The sequence below is a fragment of the Phoenix dactylifera genome, chromosome 2 (genome assembly GCF_009389715.1).
Source record: "Phoenix dactylifera cultivar Barhee BC4 chromosome 2, palm_55x_up_171113_PBpolish2nd_filt_p, whole genome shotgun sequence".
Lineage (NCBI taxonomy): Eukaryota > Viridiplantae > Streptophyta > Magnoliopsida > Arecales > Arecaceae > Phoenix > Phoenix dactylifera.
Window position 1 is genome coordinate 2,956,658 of NC_052393.1, and position 21,337 is coordinate 2,977,994.

At 37.8% G+C, this 21,337-nt stretch overlaps 2 protein-coding genes across 5 annotated transcripts; one reads left to right on the forward strand and one right to left on the reverse strand.

Annotated features, from left to right (window-relative positions):
- Positions 1 to 1,372: 1,372 nt before the first annotated feature.
- On the reverse strand, positions 1,373 to 10,902 carry LOC103719886. Of its 3 annotated transcripts, XM_039117376.1 has the most exons (8): positions 10,671 to 10,898; positions 10,443 to 10,579; positions 3,138 to 3,198; positions 3,013 to 3,104; positions 2,814 to 2,916; positions 2,633 to 2,739; positions 2,332 to 2,396; positions 1,373 to 1,912 (listed from the first exon to the last, which is right to left on the reverse strand). In XM_039117376.1, the coding sequence occupies exons 4-8, from the start codon at positions 3,071 to 3,073 to the stop codon at positions 1,796 to 1,798; spliced, it is 453 nt and encodes a 150-aa protein (XP_038973304.1). In that variant the 5' UTR covers positions 3,074 to 3,104; positions 3,138 to 3,198; positions 10,443 to 10,579; positions 10,671 to 10,898; the 3' UTR covers positions 1,373 to 1,795. The 3 variants fall into 3 exon arrangements, 2 of the variants coding, with proteins under 2 accessions (XP_038973304.1, XP_038973300.1); XM_039117372.1 differs by having other exon boundaries at positions 2,814 to 3,198; positions 10,671 to 10,902; XR_005507533.1 differs by lacking the exons at positions 10,443 to 10,579; positions 10,671 to 10,898 and having other exon boundaries at positions 1,373 to 2,396; positions 2,814 to 2,909; positions 3,013 to 6,897.
- Positions 10,903 to 18,007: 7,105 nt separating this feature from the next.
- LOC103719889 lies at positions 18,008 to 20,831 on the forward strand. Of its 2 annotated transcripts, none has more exons than XM_039117384.1 (3): positions 18,008 to 18,708; positions 18,792 to 18,889; positions 19,733 to 20,831. In XM_039117384.1, exons 1-3 carry the CDS (start codon positions 18,227 to 18,229, stop codon positions 20,455 to 20,457), a joined length of 1,305 nt encoding a protein of 434 aa, XP_038973312.1. In that variant the 5' UTR covers positions 18,008 to 18,226; the 3' UTR covers positions 20,458 to 20,831. The 2 variants fall into 2 exon arrangements, with proteins under 2 accessions (XP_038973312.1, XP_008807585.4); XM_008809363.4 differs by having other exon boundaries at positions 18,013 to 18,708; positions 18,789 to 18,889.
- The last annotated feature ends 506 nt before the right edge of the window (positions 20,832 to 21,337 follow it).

The following is a 21,337-nucleotide window of genomic DNA, read 5'->3' on the forward strand; positions in this document are numbered from 1 at the left end:
GGAAGCATCCACTCTACTCTTCAGAAAACCAATTTTCTTCTCTAGTGAGGATTGGGTCCCCAGTGTGCAAATTCCTTGGGACTATATTTTGATCAACTAGCTTTCGATCGATCTTCAGAACACAAAAAATCCAGTCTTGGTTTCTCCAAATTACTCCAGATGTTTCTAACTTCGTTTAAGATGTGATCCTGTAAACTTACCCATCAGGGATAACAACCATTCATCTCTGGTTTTGTTTGACCACTTATAGTGATACCATTCAAGTGCGCATTCAAATTTTCCTGTCAACTCTCTTGTAAGTAGCTTAACTAGACCATGATGATTGAAGAAAATAAGCGTGTCTAATTAACACTGGAGATTTGATGGAATCAGCAAGCACAAGCAACAATCTTTGATGTAAATGTTTCAGCTGGGCCCATATATAAAATTTCTACAAAATAAATCTTAGATTTGTTGTTTTCGTTACTAACTGGCAATAGAGCAATTCTAGAAACCTTGTCCAAGAAGCAGCACATTGGTGTCTTGCAGTCCACAGAAATGAAATATATGATACTCGTATGATCGCCTACCGTGCACCAGCATGGTTGGTGGTATTTATTGCAAGTACCAAATACATCCTATAATTATCAAGGACTGTTATACTACATATAATATAAAACATAAATGCATCCAATTGGGGTCAGACAGGGAACTCCCTGCAAGAAAATAAACTAGGAGAGTTCTACCCCTCGGGTCTGTGTTGTCATGATGGGTTTGTTCCCTTAAGCTGCTTGCGTTTCCTGATTGCCAGGAAAAAAAACAAAGCCTTAGGATTAAAGCTGTCAATCATTTCCATTGCAAGCTTTCGTTACGGCAAATTCTAATTCCACTTAAAATGTAACCACTAAATCCACTCATCTACGTCAGTGGATGAGTACGTGAAGGAAGAACCTGCAACAGCATTTGAAACAACGAGCAATATTCATTTCTGACACGTAGCACAAACAATTCTGTGTCTTTATACTGCGAACCAAAATGCTCGATCAAACATAGATTTGGCAGGAGCTTAGGGCTAACATTGTTTCTGGATACTGTGACGTAACTGTGGGTTAGTCGGCCACTTCTGGCCATCTTGCAGTTTCAGATAGGCGTTGGAGTTATGAATCTGAGCTTGGTCAGTCTTGACTTTTGACCACTAACATGGCAATTTTTGCCGGAAGACCAAGTGCTGTGTGCCCTATATTGGCCATGAAACCGTTGGCTTCTAATCATCATAACAGAAATGGAGGGGGTGAAAAAGGAGTAGAATGAACAAGAAACATGACCTGCAGCATATAGGAGCATATAATTCCACAACAGTGAGTGGGCGGAAGCTTTAGCAGAACTCGACACATGATAACATGCAAATTTCCTACCATAAGTATTAAGTCAAGAACCTTGTTTTCACTTACATTGCCAGGCTTTATGCATTGCTCCTACAGATATAGAAACATCCAAAAAAACCTCCTATAGCACCACAAGCTAAACTAGCCAGTTTTTCTTTCCCAGACAAACTCTAGTGGATGACAGATGTCCACTAGAATTAACGCAAAAAAACAAGGTCAAGTATAAAGTTTCATTGCATAATGGTGAAGAAGCATGTTATTGAATCAGCATGGCCCATGAACTTCCCATATTTTAACACAACTGGGCCTAAGCGATTGGAAAGCTTCTCTATGGCTGTTTCGTGTACGAAGTTCAGAGAAAAATCAGAAGAATAACCGCACACTAAAACAACAGAATCAGTCTTGGAGACGCACTCACTAATGTCCCAAGATTATGGAGAAAGTTCTGTACAAAACAGTGACTGGATGGTATCACACAAGAAAGCTAATGAAAAATGCCTTCGACCTATAAGGGGGCTGGCATCATTACTAAATGTCTGAAAATAGCCCTGCAAAGTAGTAAGATCCTGATTGCATCAGTTGACATCTGAGCAAATACAATAGTTCTAAATCTGCTGATGTTAGCAGAACAAATGCAGCGGACAGCAATTAATTCAATGACTTACGTCTTAACAAGCATAATAATCTATAAATAACATGATGAAAGAACATTTTTTGCTGAAAGTAAGTGTCTCAAATCTGATGGCTAATCTTGCTGATTTGAACTAAAGATGCGTGCCTTTAGCATGAACGAAAATTATAGGCAAAATGGAGAGACGATACCAAGGAAAAAAAAATAAAAATGTACATGCACATTACTGCTTCAAGTGATCTAAGTTGCACCTCATGCTAATGAATGTGCATATACACTTACATGTTAACAGTGGGATAAATGGCTCTCTATTTTAACCACATTAGAAAGTCTGACCTGATATTCACGAAGCAAGGCTCTCAAATTTGCAATCCAATGGCCATTCTTGCAGTTTGGAGTCTCTGCATGCATGTTGCATGAGGATGCATATTTCATCACCAATCAGGACGAGTAAGGTCAATAAACAGAAATAGTTTTCCAATTGCATGGTTAAGATCCAACTAATATAGCCAAAGGAGCACATTAACAGGAGATATACGGCATATGTGAGTACAGATATGGGGCATAAGCGAGTACTGTTTTCTGTATTTGCATATGAAATAGCTGCTAATACTAGTCATATGAAATATCTAATCACCTGATGGCATTGGTGATAAATTGCAAATGGTGCAGAATATGATAATAAGTGGCAGCAGATCTTGAACTAAGCTCCCCACCTCCAGTTCTGGAGCAGCAACCATCAAGCTACATAAAGGAATGAGAAAAAGAGCCATTAAAGACTAAGATCTCGCTTTCATTATATTCAGTTTATACCTTACCTTCTAAGGCCTTTTTCCTTCCATAACTTTATGACTTCTGGTGATGCCCTCCTCCCTGGATTGACTGACTTGAAAACTGTAGGAGTGGTCTTATCTCTGCAGTCTACAATGATAGGAGAACATCTATGTGTGCCCATAATATCTTGCAGATCACTTCCAGAAAAAAGAGATGTTTCTTGGGAGACGACTAACTGTTCACCTGGCAAAGAATCTCCTTCCCTGACAACTTGATCATCAGAAAAAGCTTTTTGGAAGCACATTCAGTCAGCAAAGACTCCTAAGTATGTGATTGTATTTCTGAAGATTGGATATTCTCATGTGGTTTGGAGCTTTCGTGGGCAAAGTTTTGTGAAAAACAGAGATCAGAAAAGGTGCTTGAATAATCCTGCATTTGATGGAATACCAAACAACTGATTTTGCAAAAGATACTAACATTCAGTTATATAATAATCAACAGAAACCAAGTTGGTGGTCTGACGACCATTCCATGGTCAAAAATCTCCGTCAAATAAGTTTGACTTTGGTTTACCCAAAAAAGGGGAAGAGCTTGACTTTCCACTCTTACCTTTTCTTTCCTTAAACTTGTCAAGAAATGATCTCAGTAAATTTTCTCAAACAAGATAAGAAAATTGGCTAGCATATCAAAGTTATAGTACCCCGTTTTTCCCAACCTCTAGAAACTAATGGCTCTAACATTGCTTATGGTATGTCACCATTATGCTTATGCATGCCCATTTCTCAGACCATAAATCTTTTGTTTTATAATTCCAGAAGTAAAGAATAAATACACAACTTACCTTAAATTTTTTTATCCTTATTTTTCCTTTAATCTAGCATCTCTAAAATTCTTCTTTGCATGTTATAATGAAGAGACAAACCAAATGATACTGAAAATTCATCCTCCCATCAGAAGAATATGCTGTAATACTCAAGCGACAAACTCAAATTTGTATCAAAGTACTCAGTCATCCTGAAGAGTTCATACCAGGCTAAGCCATCCAGTTTTATCTTTCTTGAAACCTTATATTTCTAAGGCTCCACTTTTTTAAAGACTCTTACTGCTGATGTCGACCCCATGGTTTTGGAGGTCAACTAGTGGTTTAGTTTGACTAGAAGACAATGCAGGTTGAATCATTCACGGATGGGTTTTAGCTTTACGCTAATATACACATGTTCAAAAATTAATAAATGTTAGAACCTAGTTCATTGCTTAGTATGTGTCCTCAAAAGTCCAATTAATTAGCGAGACACAGCAATGAAGAGACAAACCAAATGATACTGAAAATTCATCCTCCCATCAGAAGAATATGCTGTAATACTCAAGCGACAAACTCAAATTTGTATCAAAGTACTCAGTCATCCTGAAGAGTTCATACCCGCACAATGCGCGGAGAAGATAATAAAAATTTAAATATAAATTTACCTAATAGAAGAATAAATAACTTTTCAAAAAATAAAATAAAAAATATATTATAGGTGCAACGCATTTTATAATTATCGATCATTTTAATTTCAAAATTTCATTAATAAAAATATAGCACTCATGGGAATGATAAATTATTTAATAAAATGATTGAAGAATGCAAGAAATACAAAATTTGTAATTAGGTGGAAATACAAAACAAGATGCGGAGTCGAATCGAATGATATACATCAAGATTGTGTCCAATAGTCTATACACTATTTAATTAAACCCCCCTGTTATGTAATCTATATGCTAATTGTCACTTAAAGAAGAAGAGTTAGTCACTAATACATCGTGTCTAAGATTTGAAATCTTGGTTATCCACGATTATTTTAATTTTTCCTATCTATAATGATGATGAGCTAATTATTAGAAAAACTAAATCTTCAAAGTAAAAAAAATATAGAGAAATGATAAAATTGTGCAACATAAAGCTACCTTAGCATCTTTGAATAGATTAGAATATGAAACCTAATATCAGCATTGCAAGTTTCTCTGAAAAAATAACCAAAGCATATCATACTTGGGACCTAGTTAATAAAAAATATTAATATCAAAAAAATGCAAGAAATATTATCAAAAAAAAAATCTAATGATGACAATGAGGAGAGGCGGGAAAAGGGGCAGACGTACAATGAAAAAGATGTAGGGAAATAAATACCCTGTATTTTCGACGCCCCGGTTGACCTTAAATCAAGCAAAATATTATGATTTTATCCCCTTTTCTAGATTTTTGAGAAAGAGGAGAGAAAGAATTTCACTTCCAATACTTTCTCCTTTTCGCATAATATAATAATGTAAATATTGCCACTCGTTGCATGCGAATAGATTCATTTTAAATATTTATATTTACAATCCCAGTACAACTATGGCCTACCATGTATATCTAATTTGGACTTAATTTTAAATAGCTCAACTCATCTAGTCATGGTTTAACCTAATCCATCATGACATATAAAACTTTATTGCACCTAGCAAGAAAGTCTTTGACATGATTTGATTTAGCTAACTTGTCCCAACTTTGATGCTGAACTGCCAAAAAAGATACTATAAGAAGGAAAAGTTCTAATAAAAGTAGAAAGTATTAAGAATGGAATAAAAGAAAAGTCTATGTAGGTTTGACTCACAACCAACATGACATTAGATAGACCAGGCAACTTGAAAGTCCAATAGGTCACCTTTCAAGATCCAACCTGAATCACCCTTAGTCACCTTAGGCTACACAATCTATCCCATTTTGGTTGATGGCAATTTTGTTATTTGTAAAATAACTAAACATTATCTTTCTTACATAAGTATTATGCACATATGCATGGATTTTATTCCAGCACTTCGAATTGCTTTGAAATTTTATCCAGTTTATGCCTACAATTACCAATTGGAAATAACACAATGTGCAATTCTTTTCAATCAATTTAAAGAATATTTTGCATGCTTTAAGTCATGTAGCAAAATAAGGAAAATCATTTGTGATGAATGCATTATTTTTGTTGACAATAAGATATACTGAAGAAATAATTTTTTAGATATATACATTACCTAAGTTCAACCATTTAACTTGATAGAAAATGAATTACCCACAACAAAAAACTGGCATTATGCTGAAATAGACAACATAAATCTATATACAGAGGGTAATTTCCATGTTCTAAACTGGATGGACTTATTCTTCCATGACCCAGCCCATCGTTTCTCGACTTATGCTGATCCATCATGAGTAAAATAATATTACAGAATGTATTAAAAAGGAAACAATTAAATTTCACTTTTGTGGAATAAGCATGATCAACATATTATATATGTATGGTTTTTTCCTTTAATATCTTCATATACCTCTATTCAAAGTAGCATAACATATTTTCATTTGGGTAATTTCCATGTTCTAAATTGGACGGACTTATTCTTCCATAGCCCAGCCCATCCTTTCTTGACTTATGCAGATCCATCATCAGTAAAATAACATCATGCAATGTATTAAAAAAAGAAAAAAAAATTAAATTTCACTTTTGTGGAATAAGTAGGATCAGCACATTACATATGTATGGGTTTTTCCTTCAATATCTTCAAAAATTGAGAAATTTCATATAGCTCTATTCGAAGTAGCATAACATATTTTTATTTTGAAGATTTTTCAAAGATTGTTAATATAACGAACAAAAAATACATACAAATAAACAACTGAAATATATGAACAAAAATATATAAAGTGCATTATAAAACAAATACGTTATTGAAAATTAAATAATTATGTAGAGACTTAACCCAATGGCACCAAGAACTAAATCATTCGATATATTATATTGCTTTTTCTGCACCAATAATTTATGAAGAAAAATTATTAGTAAGACATGAGATTCTTAATATTATATTGAATAAAAGGGAAGCACATGTGGCTGGTTGAGAAAGAATACGTGTGAAAGGATTCTTCATGAAATTAATATTGGAGAAAAAGGTTAAATATTATTGAATAAAAGGAAAGTACAAGTGACTTTCTTAGATCTTTTTTTCTTTTCTATGCATGATTTTTTTATAAAAAAATTCCATGTAATTTCGCTTACAAACGAACTTTTTTTTTTGAACAACCGAACAACTTTTTTTTTCAACTGTTGAGAAATTTCATATAGCTCTATTCACAGCAGCATAACATATTTTCATTAAAACTTAATGAAAATATAAGATTTGCAAGAAGAAATAAATTAGATTTGTTTTTACAAAATAAAAAATTCAAAATGAAATTAAAATAATAGAAAATAATTGGAAAAATCATAGTGCTAACCTATATTAAATGTTAACATTAGAACTTATATTAATTTGAATATTTAATTTGTTCATAATTAAAATTAAATATAAATTGATATTAATATTAAATATTAAATATAAACGTTAATATACAAATTTATATTAATACGAATATTTCACATTTTATAAATAATATAAAATTGATATTAATATTAAATATAAATATTAATACAAAAACTTATATTAATATGAATATTTAATCTATTCATAAATAATATTAAATTGATATTAATATCAAATATTAAATAACTTCTATAGTAAATAGTAATATATTAATACTAAATAAAAGTTAAAGAGCAGCAACAACAACAACAACAATAATAATAATAATAATCTACCCAAATAACTTTTATGGTAACAACTTCAATATTAATAAGTTTTATATTAACCGTATATTTAGCTTCTATATTAAATAAAATTAATGTCAATAAATTATATATTAATTAATAAGTTTTATATTAACCATATATTTAACTTCTACATTAACTAAATATTAATATTAACATTAATAAGTTATTTATTAAATTTTATATATACTAATCAAATTAATAGCAAATATTATATTTAAAATATTCAATATATTTAATATAAAATTCAATATTCAATATATAAGTTAACATATAATTCGAATATTAAATTAACTTCAATAGTAAATATTAATATTTATTAAATATTGATAATTCAATCCTATTTTTAATAATTAGAGCATTATATGATATGTGAATTAACATCTGAAGCATGACAATTATATTATTTCACATGTTAAACTACTAAAAATTAAACTTTTCGAAATAAAAAATTCTATAGCATGGATCTGCTTCCAAGTTAATACTATGGCCATTCAAACATTACCATTATAATAAACAATGAATAATCGAAGGAATTGCAAGAAGAAATAAAAAGTTCAAGACGAAGTTAAAATAGTAGGAATAACTGAAGGAATAAATTGAAAAATTGCAATACTAACCTAGAGACGAGGTTTTTTTTTCTAGTTTCATGCTACTTTTGATCGTCGTGACACTAAATGCAAGGTTACAATTCAAATGCTACATTTAATAAAATAAGAAACAATCAAATGAATTGCAATTTAATAGAAGTTAATATTTAATAAAAATTTAACAAATGTGCATTAAAACTTAATATAAGAAAAATAATCGAAAAAGTAATCCAAAGAATCAATAGAAGTTAATATTTAATCGAAAGGATTGTATATAAAAATAATAGGAATTATCAAAGAAATAATATGGAAAATGCAATGGAAAAATACCGGGATTTGAAGGATTGTACATGTTTCTTTTGTGTGCATGGTTCTCTATACCGCTTTGGAATCGAGCGGCTCATGATGCCTCTAGATCAATCTAGTGTCAACCTGCGAAGATCGAAAGAAGGGAGGATCCTTACTAGTTTTCGCTCGCTAATTAGGTCCCCAACTCACCAATAGGAAGGACTCCTATTTCCACAAAAAAAAAGAATCCTCATCCTTACCAGTTTTGTCTACCTACATTTGCATCTTCCAAATAAAAAATGAATTTAGTTGTTGGAGAGGAGAGATCCAAAATTTTGTATCTGTGGGAGGTGTCATCAAACCATAGACCAAGAGACAACCAAGTTAAGTGCACCTCAAAGTAAATGGCAAACTAACATGCACGGTTCCTTTTGATTCTTTTATTTAGCGGAAACAACTCAGCAACACCTATCACCAATCTCGGTCCAACTTAGCAATGTTGTCCCTACGGATCATCCAAACGAATAGCATGACTTTTGGCTCTCTGCCCATACAGATGACCATAATAAAAAGAAGTCTTCTACCACAAGGCACCGTATTTGCCACATCTGAGCCTCAATCCAATTACTATCCTACCCTTATCCCAATGCATGAAGCAATCCCAACTGAAAGCCAAAACCCCCTGGACCTCCCTACAATACCATAAAAAGGTCAAGGATGTTCAAATTTTTATCTCGAGAAGAGAAATTCTCAAGGGTGGTCTCATTCTTTTGTTCAGAAGGAACATCCAAGATTTTTTCCTTAAGAGCCCAAGTCGTGCAGTTTTCCTTTTACTTAAGTTTGAAGAGTCCAAGTCGTGCGGTTTTCCTCCTTTTTTTTCTGATTTATTCTATGAATTTCTTTCCATATTTTCCAAATTTTGGAGAGGTCTCTAACTTTCTCTCTCCTTTTCGTTTAATAGGTATAGAGATGCTTCAAGCCCAAAACCTATATTTGGTTTGATCTTCTATGACAACAATTGAGAAGATTGATCTTAACTTAGTCTTGCGCCAATAATGAATCCCATTTCATTCATAAATGGACCATTGATTATGCTAATTGCTTTTATTAATTTAACAAGGCACCCCGACATCTAGGACAAATATGTCCAGTATTGGTCTAAATTGTATTTGGTTATTCAGTTATTAGATGTTAGGGGCAGCTTCAAGCCAGACTAGACGTGAATCTAAAATTTACAAAGAAAGCAGACAACATCTAACTATTTTGGTTGAATCTAGTTTTGCCACACCTATTAGCTTAGTTGGAATATTAGGGCCTAGAGTCAACTTAAATTAAACCGACAAGTTTATATGTCAAATCCTAATTGTGCCAAATTTAAGTTGAGTTGGAGCTAGGTTAAGCCACCTGCTGCATTTGAATCTACACGGTCTGCATGCACTTTTAAAAGTCGAGCAAAAGAATTGCACTAGAAGAATAGAAGGAAGTCGGCACACTTAGAGATTTTGCCTATGGATTCAGATGTTTCCATGAGGAAGAAAACAAGAATTTAAATTGCCAGGGAAAGTAGGCAGATTAAGGACAGTCCTTGGTTTAAGCTTCAAGTTTTTCTTCAATATATGAAACAAGAAACAGTGGATTAGAATAGATAGATTGCTGGACAAAAGGGACGTCAAATTCGGCTTCAGAATTATCATGACAAGATAGCATGCAGCCTGTGATTTTGTTGGGAAGGTTCTACACAAAGAATGCCAACAATATGTTTGGGTAGGAAGAGACCTTTATGAAGAAACTCGGGTCAATCAAATAGGTGAAAAACCAATTAAAGCCAAAAGGCAAATACGTTTCAAGACCACCTTCTTCAATGGTGGAGGAATTGGAATACGAGGCTTTCAATCCTGAAGAAAATAGGAGCATGAGAGGCTCAAGAACGACGCAAGGAAACGAAGAAGCTTTTCAAAACGCAATTTCGCCAAGAATTCAGGTTGTGAAAACCAAATTTTAGAGTTGTGAACGATAATCCAAATCAACGAACCCAAGAATCGCAATACCTGTTATGAATTATACAAATGAATTCATGCAATACAACGAGATAATATCAAAGAAAGCCACAAGAAGATAAATACGGTCAGGAATGGCTAACCGTGGGTCAAGGCAGTGGAAGCAGCGCAGCGTGCCAGATGGGGACCATCGCGGCCGGTGTGGACTCGGAGCAACGATCCAAACGGGCAGCCGATCAAGGGGATCGAGAAGCATTTCTGGTTCCCAATCTTCGAAGTCCTGCAAGAACAAGCACAAACCCTATCCATATGAGTGTGTTCGACCATCCAAGAAATCAAAGAGAGAGAGAGATAGGGAGAGTAGAACGAACGCGGCGGGGGAGACGCGGGCGAAGACGATACGGTCGCCGTCGTTGATGCCGAGGAGAATGCTGCAGCCCTCCCCCGTCGCCCTCGGTTTTGGAGTCCACCGGGCCTCCTCCGCCTGATCGCCGCCGGCGGGCATTGGCCTCCCTCCGATGGAAAATATCGGGGTTCTTCCATTTCTTGGGGCGAGGAGAGGTCGAAGAAACTCTGGAGCGGAGTGAACCGGAAGGAGGGTTTTACCATCGCCGATGGTTGATGGTTCCAATCATATCTCGCCCGTGTCTCGAATCTTGAAGAGTACGCTGATCATGGTTCCCATTGGGCTCGGTGGGTCTGCAACTCTGGGCCAACATCCACTAACCAAGGTCCGATTACGGTTTGGGCCGGCCCAGATTGCCTGATCGGCCTGATATGAAATATTTAACTGAGACTATCATTCCAAGGCATGCCTTTTGATTCATACACATATCATTCCAACTGAGACTATGGTAGAAATAAATAATCTAATTTAGTTTCCAAAAGAATAGTCTACAATTACCAAGAATTAAATTATTTCAAGAACACTACCCTAAGCTCCTCACTGCTTGATCCCAAGCCTCGTCTACTCGACTGCATCTGAAAAAAAATAGAAGAGAAATATTGAGTTTCACAACCCAGTAAGTTACTAACCTCTAGTTAGATCAAATATATTATGCAAGAGATATGAATTTTGCATGATTTTCCATAAATAACAACATGCTCAAGAATATATGAAACCATATCATATCTATCAACATAGATTTGAGAATATATAATGTATTTGGTCAAAAATAAATTTTCAAAACAACCAGGGATGGATCATCCATTCTCACTCTCTCCTAGTCCTCACGACTATGGCCATAATTAGCCCGTGGCAAGCCCTGAAAGAGATGAGATCCTGACTACAACATATTGTTCACTGGTCATGTGATAGTAATCCCCCACTGGAGGCTTGGAAGAAAATTAGCTCTAAAATTACACGAAGATACATGCTTCCACAGCATGTGCCATCAATCTTGATTAGCTAGGCCCGAAAGGAAACTTGCTCCCAATTGCAATATACTGTCAGCAACCTCGATTGGCTAGGTTTGAAAAAAAACAGCTCCTGATTGTAACAAACCGTTAGGCGGCATGCGCTAGTGATTGCTTCATTGGATGCCCAAAAGGAGATTATATTCTAAACCTGTGTGATCATAGTTAGATTAGAGAGTGGCAAAATCAGAAGATAATGTTATCAACACATTTATCGATGCAATAAAATATGATTCATGCTCATGTAAATTATATCATACTTGATCCAACATTTTACAATTCAATTTTATGCAGTGTGCATAATATACTTAATAGAAATAGATTAATTTTCAAATAATATGTACTACATCATGAGTATGATTAAACAAGCTAGGGGTAGAGGTAACTTACAGTCCTAATTCAATTAGATCTGAAAATCCTTCCGACAAGGTTAACTATAGCTTCCAACACATGGCCCGATCCCTAGTCTCGATGCTTCTCTGGGGTTGAAGGCTCTAATCAACATGAAATTAATACCGTTAGCCTTTAATCGAGAGAGAGAGAAATGAGTCTCGGTCTCGGTCTAATTTTGATCACAGGCCCTGTCCAAGTGGTCCGGGTCGACCATTAGCAGAACCAAATATAAGATATTTCTTTATTTATTTTATTGACCACATTTTTCTCCTCCTCTTTTCACAAATCAACGAATGGTTGGTGAACAGTTAGTTGAGTCAATCCCTCATTTTTCCCTCGAAACAAGTGGTCAAGGCCAAAAAAATATGGCCACCATGCACGATGTAAGCATGTCTCCTCAGAGAAACATGACTGCAAGTTTAACGATTTGGAATGATTCATGAATTGAAAAATACTGCTCTGGTGTTCTCCCTACTCTTTGTAGAAGTTGTGTGTGGTTACTTGACAATCTAAATAATTCAAATTTTGCAGATTAATTGACAGTTTGGGGCTATCCTAAGAGAAGAATCTGGAGTTGTAGAAATGTTTGGATGAGATTACCCAGATTAGCGATATAACTTTTTTCCAACATACCTTGGCATCTTTCAGACCAAAGCTCACAGATAGTTTACTGAGTTACTCTTGAGAGTGTAAGCCTTCTTTTTCGAGTATTTGCTTGGTAGAAATAGTTGTTAAAATAAGGCTCTACAGAACATACTTGCAAACACCTTAGGCGCACTACATTGACCACAGTATTAGAGGCAGGCAACTCACATGCCCACTGCAGAATCTCACATGGCATCAGGGCTTTGTTATAGAGCCTTCTTATTGACTTGCATGGCACCTAACCAGCAAACCCAGAATACCAACTTCACCATTTATATAAATCCAATTTAACCACCGGTTATCCACTTTATTGTACGTCTCCTCCTTGTCTCCATGCATGGTCTCCACTGATTCCATTTTAGCTCTGTTTGCTTTTTAGCAGGTCGATCATGCTTCATGAAAGGCGCTTGAGCATTAAATTTGGATTATATTCCCTTTTAGAGCACTTGGAGCTGATGGTTATCTAAATTGTTGGTGGGTTTTTGTTCTGGGCCCCCAGGTGGACCATGCTACACCAATATGCGCATCTAATACAGTAAGCACCAACAGAAGAGATTGTCAGCTGTGGTGCAACATTTCAACAGATGAAATTATCTATGCTGCTAGATTCTTCACATACATTATAATTCAATATGAGTCCAATGTCGCAACAGCCATGATCATATCTACATATCTGATAGATTTGGCGTATCTACTTAGTGATGCTTGCTTGATGTACACTCTTCAAATCCTAAGAGATTTATCTTCATATATTCTTGTAGACCCATCTCCATGTCTATTCCTGAATTTATGCTACATATAGACAAAATCGCATGACATGAAATTGTACAGAATGGTTAGAAGGCACCGGCAGAGGCGCATCAGCAATGGAAGAGGAAGAGGATGCACAACTTTCTGATTTCTTGCAAAATGATCCACTATTAACCTTCTTCAGCTGAAAGCATTTGTATTTAGAGAAGTTGCTCGACTCTCATCTCAAACTTGAGAATAACCTCGCAGCATTGGCGCCGCTCGTTGAGTGATGTTGATCTATCTTTTTTAAAAAAACCGACTCATATCAGGATGCAGAGCTTATATAGTTGTACATTAAAGATACAGAGATCTTTCAAATTACTTATGAGATTATTCAACTTGTTGAATAGTTTACCAGATCTACTTACATCAGGAGATCTTTTGCTATGCCGGATAGTTGTTATCCGACTGTCCAAGACCTCGCAATTAACTGCGCTACAAAGCCAGCTTCACATAGTCCCAAAAGAGCTTTATTTGGTGGACTGCGCTTCTATCAGATGTGGAGCAATCAAGGTAGCGCATGTCGAGGTGTCTTTTGTATCTAGTGAAGAGATTGGGTGTATGTGGAGGCATCTGATCCCCAATGGGGAAGGACAAGATATTGAGACAGTACTCAGCTTGGAACTTCATGCTTTATACGTGGGAAAAGCTAGCAAGTTTTACAACCGAAGCAGTCGTGGACAAAAATAAAAGAAAAGGTTATGAGACATATATTTGATGGAAACATTGATTTCTTTGATGGTCCGATGGACTAACAGTTATATGGATGCATTTTGGCAACAAAGGGGGATGGTTTATACCGAAGTGCACTGCTCAACTGTGTCATGACGGCCAACAACCTGACTCTAGATGAATTATTCTGAGGACTGCTATAGAATTGATGCTAGGATACTGAACTCACATGCTCTGATTGATCTAATTTTCGGAGAATTCGATGAAATTTCATGAGCTTCAGTTGCTGATTAGCACAACAGACAGTAATATACAGTCATAAATCACATCCTCGGAGGTCTACCATTAGTTCCTGGTCTTCCTTGACTGCAAGGCATGAAGTGCTAGAACCTGTGCAAATCTCTCATTAACGCCACCGATCGTTTTCATATTTTGAATGATCGTGGATTACACAGTTGATGACCAACAAGTTGAATATTGACATTTTATGTACTTGCAGGTTTTTTGAGAATAAAAACAGGCACATCCATCTGAATTCAATTGGTAGATAAACAGGGTCACATATATAATAGTATCTTTGTTGTGTGATATTTGTGTTGACAAAGCATTTCACTTCTCTGTTTGTCCTCATAATAATGTGTTAAACACCATAGAGCTCCCTTAAATAGTTAAATGCAATGGTCTTTCTATAGATTGCTTTCTTCCATCCGCTTTCGGGGTTTGAAGGTGTATCCATTGCATAGATGACATGGCCGCTGACTTGAGTGTAAGTCAACCATTGCATTAGTTGGTAATTGTGTAACAACTTATAAGTTGAAAGGTATTTTTTGGGTTCCTTAATCCTATATAAATATCCAAGATCTCTTCGGCAGAAAATTGATGTGGAACTAAATACATGCTCGTAGGGGTCTTCACATACTCCCTTCGTTCAACCCCTAATATCTTCGTCAAGCTAAGGGTTCAAATCCATTCAAATCTAATAATAAGCACCACGATCGACCTGTGGTCAATCTCCATAAACTCATACTGCAGTGTCCTCTAGTCCATATGTGCTATGGAATGAGTTCGCTCTAATACTATTTGTAACAACTCAGGACTTCATTCAAAAAAGCTAGCCTGAAGGTATTTTTTAGATTTCTTAGTTCTATATAAGTATCCAAGATTTTTTTGACGAATAACCGATGTAGGACTAAACACACTCCTATACGAGTCTTCACGGATTGAGTAAAGCAAGCTGAGTCGATCACTGACCATTTTCCCAAGCTTTGATCACTAATGATCTTTTTTCTTCAAGTAAAGTGATGGAAAACGACCCTCATTTCCCATTCCCATGTTTTCTAGTGGACGGGACCGTGGAAGAGGCTGCTTGGCATTTGAGGGAGAATGATTGCATGTTCTTCCAACCTGTTCTTTCATGTACACCGTGCCCTTGGCTTATGCTCTTTTTCATTTCTCCCTCGATGGAATCTCAGGCAAGAAGAAACCAAATTGCTACTCCGGTAGCAGTCTAGAGATAAAACATGTCATTCGGTGCATGCTTTTTGTTTTGTTTTTGTTATCACAACACAATAATCTCACAATTCACATCGGCCATTGCACAACTTTTGCAACAATGAATTGCTCTCTGTTCAAACTGGTACACTGCACAAATTGTGTGAGGATTCAATGACATTAACGTGTCTATCTATATAGACTGTGGAAACTACTCATCAATCATATCTCCACATATCTTGATTTCATGTGTCTCTGCCAAATACAGATGGATCTACTGAAATTTTTGTACCTTACTAATGATCATCACAACAATCAACATATGATGGGTGTGACGTAAGTGAACAAGATAACTACGACCACTCATTTACCACTCAGTATATGAGGGCTGGAAGGCTACGAGCCATGTCGAATGATGAACGGAGGGAATATCTTGGTCCACAGCCGATGATAGGAGATGAAATGAAGCTTGGAGAGGTGAGACTGAGGGGTGTTGCTTGAAGGCTGTTTCTGAGTGTAGCATTACCAGCATATATAACAGCACAGTGTTCATCAAAAATGTTCAAATGCTAAAACTATTCAAAAGAAATCTATCATTTTGAAAAAAAGGAATCCCTTTTGATGGAGATCGCATGAATATATCCTCATGTGGACAAGAGTAATCGAGGATGCCTAAGGGAAGCTTGAAATTGTCATCTGGTCTGCAGCCAAAATAAATTTGTTATTCTTTAGAATAAGTCCAGAAATTTTTATATTGATAATAAGATGCTCCTCTTTTTCTTGTATATTTGGTTTTACATGAGTTTTCTAAACATTGTTGAGCCCTCCCACTATGTCTAGATAGGTAGTCCTTGCTAAGCTGTAAATATTTCAAAGCTATGCCTTTCCTTTTTCCTCACCATGACCAAGGGAATAGAGCCCAAACGACCGCTTAACAATTGCCTGAGATGAGTTATCGCCATTTCATTTCGATGGACGACACGAGCAAACTTTAGTTGATGAAAAAAAAAATATTGATACGTAATTTATACATGTTTGAGGTCAATGACTATTTTTATATGACATTATGCTTAAGCATTCATTTTCATTTGTCACGATGCTATGTTAGATAATTTGCTATTGATTTTTGTTGTTGCCTATATTGTGTTATACTATGATTAAGATTTTTTTGAGTTAATGTTGTTTGTTTTATTAATATTTTTGTAAGATTTTAGAAAATACAAATGCTTAAGATTCTTTCCGAATATCGAATATTCATTCCGTTGGTCAAATATTATAAGTGCACATTATTCTGAAATAACATGAAATTCATGAGAAATTTTATCATCTTCCCTGAATGATAAGTAAATTTCATACGGATTTCTCGATCATATAACGATTACCTCTCTGAAAAGAAAAGAAAAGCAAAGAAAAGAAAAATGCTATGATGACCAACTATATACCATCCCTTCAAGGAAGTTAAGAAGTTTTGACATGGCAATGACATGGCATGCCACAATTTGACGGCTCCCATCTGGATTGCACCAATGTCCTTACATAGCACTGACTCTCATGCATCAAACAAATGGCACATTGGCAGGGGGGAACTGAGTGCAGATATAGGTGGGCACAAGCAAGAATCTCAAAACGCTTCTATTTGATCAAGGGCTGTCATCCTGGTGTTTCTCTTTAATAAATCCCTTGGTCAGAGTCGTCCCAACCTTGCCAAAGGTTATTTCTTTAAGCTATGCCCGGCTCCACCGTTTCCATCTCTTTTACTTTCCCCGGTCTTCGTGCTTTGACCCGAGGACTCAGCCTAATGAGCCTTGGAATCAATAACCATTGCAACTGTTTTTTTTTTTTTTTTGCGCTAAAAAAAAAGAAATTGAGTCTTCCTTCCACAAAAAAATGTCCGGTACTGATAGACAATGCACTTATATCCTCTCCAATCCGTGATTACCCATGTACGAGTATGTCAACCTAGCACTATCTTAGTATCAGCGGATCAGAAGCGTTCCCATCGAACGTATCCAGATGAAAAACATTCAGTTTTCACATTTAATCGATGTCTGCGTATTTTGAGTTTGGACCATATTGATAAAAATAAAATTTCGTTCCACCTGTGCTATAACCTTGATGGTATTACTGCGCCAAAAAAATAAAGTTCCGTCCCACCTGTGCTGCAACCTCGGTGGTATCATTGCACCTGGTTTGGCTTCTCTCAAAATCACCTTCAAGGCACATACCGTACCCTTAATTGGGGTCACAACTCACGGGTCTATGGCTCATTAAAATGGCCCACGCGGCATCTCATGTTGTAATAAAATACACCACCCAACAAGGAATAGAAACCAAGTGGCCTCCTCCGCCCTCCACCACCTCCACCGGCTCCGCACCATGTCACCTGCTCTCGCCTAGCTCTCTCTCTCTCTTTCTCTCTCTTTTAATATGCCAAGGCAAAGAAAAGAGAAAAAAGAGGGTTCCAAGAGAGGGAGAGGGAGATAGAGAGACCAGCTCCGGTCCTCGTCCACCTCGTTGCATGATGTCTCTCACCTCCTTCCTCCCCTCCGCCACCCCCAAAAGCCACCACCATGGCCAACACAAGCGAAAGAAGAAGCCATCTCAGCCCCCACCACCACCTCAGCCCGCCAAAACCCCGGCGCCGCCTTCCTCGTGGGAGCAGTTCAAGAGCCTGCTGAGCTGCAGGATCGCCGCACCGTCGACCCAGGTCCACGACCCCTCGAAGCTGGGGGGAAGGTCGTCGTCGTGTGGCTCGTCCATCTGCGCCTTCCGGGACGTGGTCCACGGCAACACCCGCGTCGTCCACCGCTCCGACACCGACCGCTACTCCTCCGCCTCCGACAGCGGGCCACTCGACACAACCCCACTCGCCCGCCGCCGCCACCGCCCCCCGCCGCCGCCGGTGGTGAGCTCCGGGTCCCACTCCAAGGGGGGAATGCAGCTCAGGAAGCTCTCCGGGTGCTACGAGTGCCATGCCATCTCCGCCGAGCCCGCTTCCAGGTACCGGCCAATTCCTCTCTTGCATCGTTCGTTCACTTCCCTCTTCAAGTGAAGAAGATTTAGTCATTGAGTGATGGTAGGAGGTACCCGAGGTCGAGGTTGCTGTGCGCTTGCCCCTCCTGTGGAGAGGTGTTTACTAAATCCGAGAGTTTGGAGCTCCATCAAACCATTCGCCATGCCGGTAACACTTCCTTTCTATCTTTCTGATTCTTTTCCTTCCTCCGTTCCATTCGTTTTGAGTTTTCACTGCAATTGTTAGAGAGAGAGAGAGAATTAAAGAAGGACCAGAGGGTAGGAAGGAGAGAGCCGGTGACAATAAATGGGAGTGTCGGTGTGCTCCATTAACCATTTTTTTTTCTCTGAAAGAAAACAAAATCCTGCTCAATAATTATCAATATTACGGCATATCGATGTTTGAGTTTGACTGTTAGTTTGGTAAACAGTATTCTTTGAATTATCGAATTCTCCTTTTTTTTTTTTTTTTCTCTGTACCAAATGATTGTCCCAAATTACTGTTGCGTGGTTAAGTCTGTTCAAAACTGTCCACTTATTTTTTTCTAAAAAAATTACACTTTATTATTACTATTCAAAATTACGTTAATGAATTACAAATTAATAATTTCTCCTGCAGTGCTTGTTGCTAACATTTACTGTTTTTGCTGTTACCATACTTGGTTAATTTACATGAACAGATATATGAATATATCGACAAACATTATTTTTTTGTGTTGTTAATTTTTTCTATTCGTAGTTTCTTCGAGACTCGGCATATATGAATTACGTAGTTTCTTCGATGTTAAACTTGTTTCAACAACACGTAAAGGAACAAACTAAATACCGATGAATGATTCGATAATGCATAAAAACTAGAGGTCTCGTAGCATTTACTTTAAAAAAAGAAAAGAAAGAGTGTGCGATCTTTTTTGCCTTTGCATCCATCGAACAGGAGATGGTAATTTTCAGCAAAAAAAGGGGAGATGGTAATGATGTCAAAATAGAGGTAATTATTATAATAAATCAACAGTGTCGGAACTGGGGCCGGAGGACTCCGGGAGGAACATCGTGGAGATCATCTTCAAGTCCAGTTGGCAAAAGAAGGACCATCCGATCTGCAAGATCGAGCGCATCCTCAAGGTGCACACCAACCAGCGCACCATTGCCCGCTTCGAGGACTACCGTAACGCCGTCAAGGGCCGCGCCCTCCTCCACCTCCACGCCGCCTCCGCCGCCGCCGGGGGACTCCGTCAACCCCTCACCAACAAGAAGAACCCCCGCTGCGCCGCCGACGGCAACGAGCTCCTCCGCTTCCACTGCACCACCCTCGCCTGCTCCCTCGGCGCCCGGGGCTCCACGGCCCTCTGCTCCTCCGCCGCCGCTGCCATCGGCGCCGCCGCTCCCTGCGGCGTCTGCGCCATCATCCGCCACGGCTTCGGCCGGGCACACCACCCTCACGGGGTACGCACCACCGCCAGCAGCGGCCGCGCCCACGACTGCGGTCTGCCGTCGTCGGGTGCCGCCGGCGGCGGCGGCGGCGGGGGGCTGAGGGCCATGCTCGTGTGCCGGGTCATCGCCGGCAGGATCCTTCGCCCGGGAGACGCCGACCCCGTCGTGGACGACGCCTACGACTCGGTGGCCGGGGGTCCGGGTCCCGGGGACGGCGGCGCGTACGCGACTCTCGAGGAGCTGTTCGTGGCCAATCCGAGGGCCATCCTCCCCTGTTTCGTCGTCATCTACCGGTCCCTCGACTAGATCGATCGATTGATCTAACTTTGTCTGGTTTATGCGTTATTAATGGGATGACATGAATAGTAGATTAGATGTGATAACGCCTGTACCAAAAAAAAAGAAGATGTGATAACGCCGGCGACCGGGAAAGAAAAGGGTGGCCCACCCACGACGGCCTATGCTCCTACCTTTCTTGTATACTTAAACTGTCTCTACTTCTTTCTGAAACCTCTCCAAGCTCTCCTCGGTTTAGTTTACCTGGTATTTTGATTAATTAAATAAGCATGTAGAAGCTAGTGTTCTACCTGTAACAAGAAGTTTTATTAGTTTTTCTTGAACGTTTCGTTGATTGATGAGGTGTTATCCAAGTACTTAATGGGCTGGTATTTTATTATTTACATGCTTACAGCCAGCGATTTTGAAGTCATGGTAAGATAAATTAATTGCAGATCAATCCATCTGGTTGATTGAATCACCTTCCACCCATATTTGGGTCACTTGAAAGCATCAAATGGCACCCGGTGTGCTTTAGAATCTATTATTTTTTTAATTTTTTTAACTGTATATGTATCCGTAATGTATGATATATCTATTTTACTTTAAAAAATAGATGGCACTTTGACTATAAAAAAACACTAAATGGCACTTTGACTAAACCGCGAGCTAAATCAGTTCATTCAAACTTTTTTCTGGGAGAATACTCCACCAGTTGAGATATTTTCTATTTCTCCATCTCTAAAAACTCCAACCAAATATAAATTATTTTTTATTTTTTAATTAACCATACTTTTTCTCCTCCTCTCCCCACGAGCTAAACCCTAATGTATAAAACTTTCTTCTGACTTGCCCTGGGAGAGAAGGCTCCGCCGGTTGCCTCTGTGCACACGAAGGATAAAACTACAGC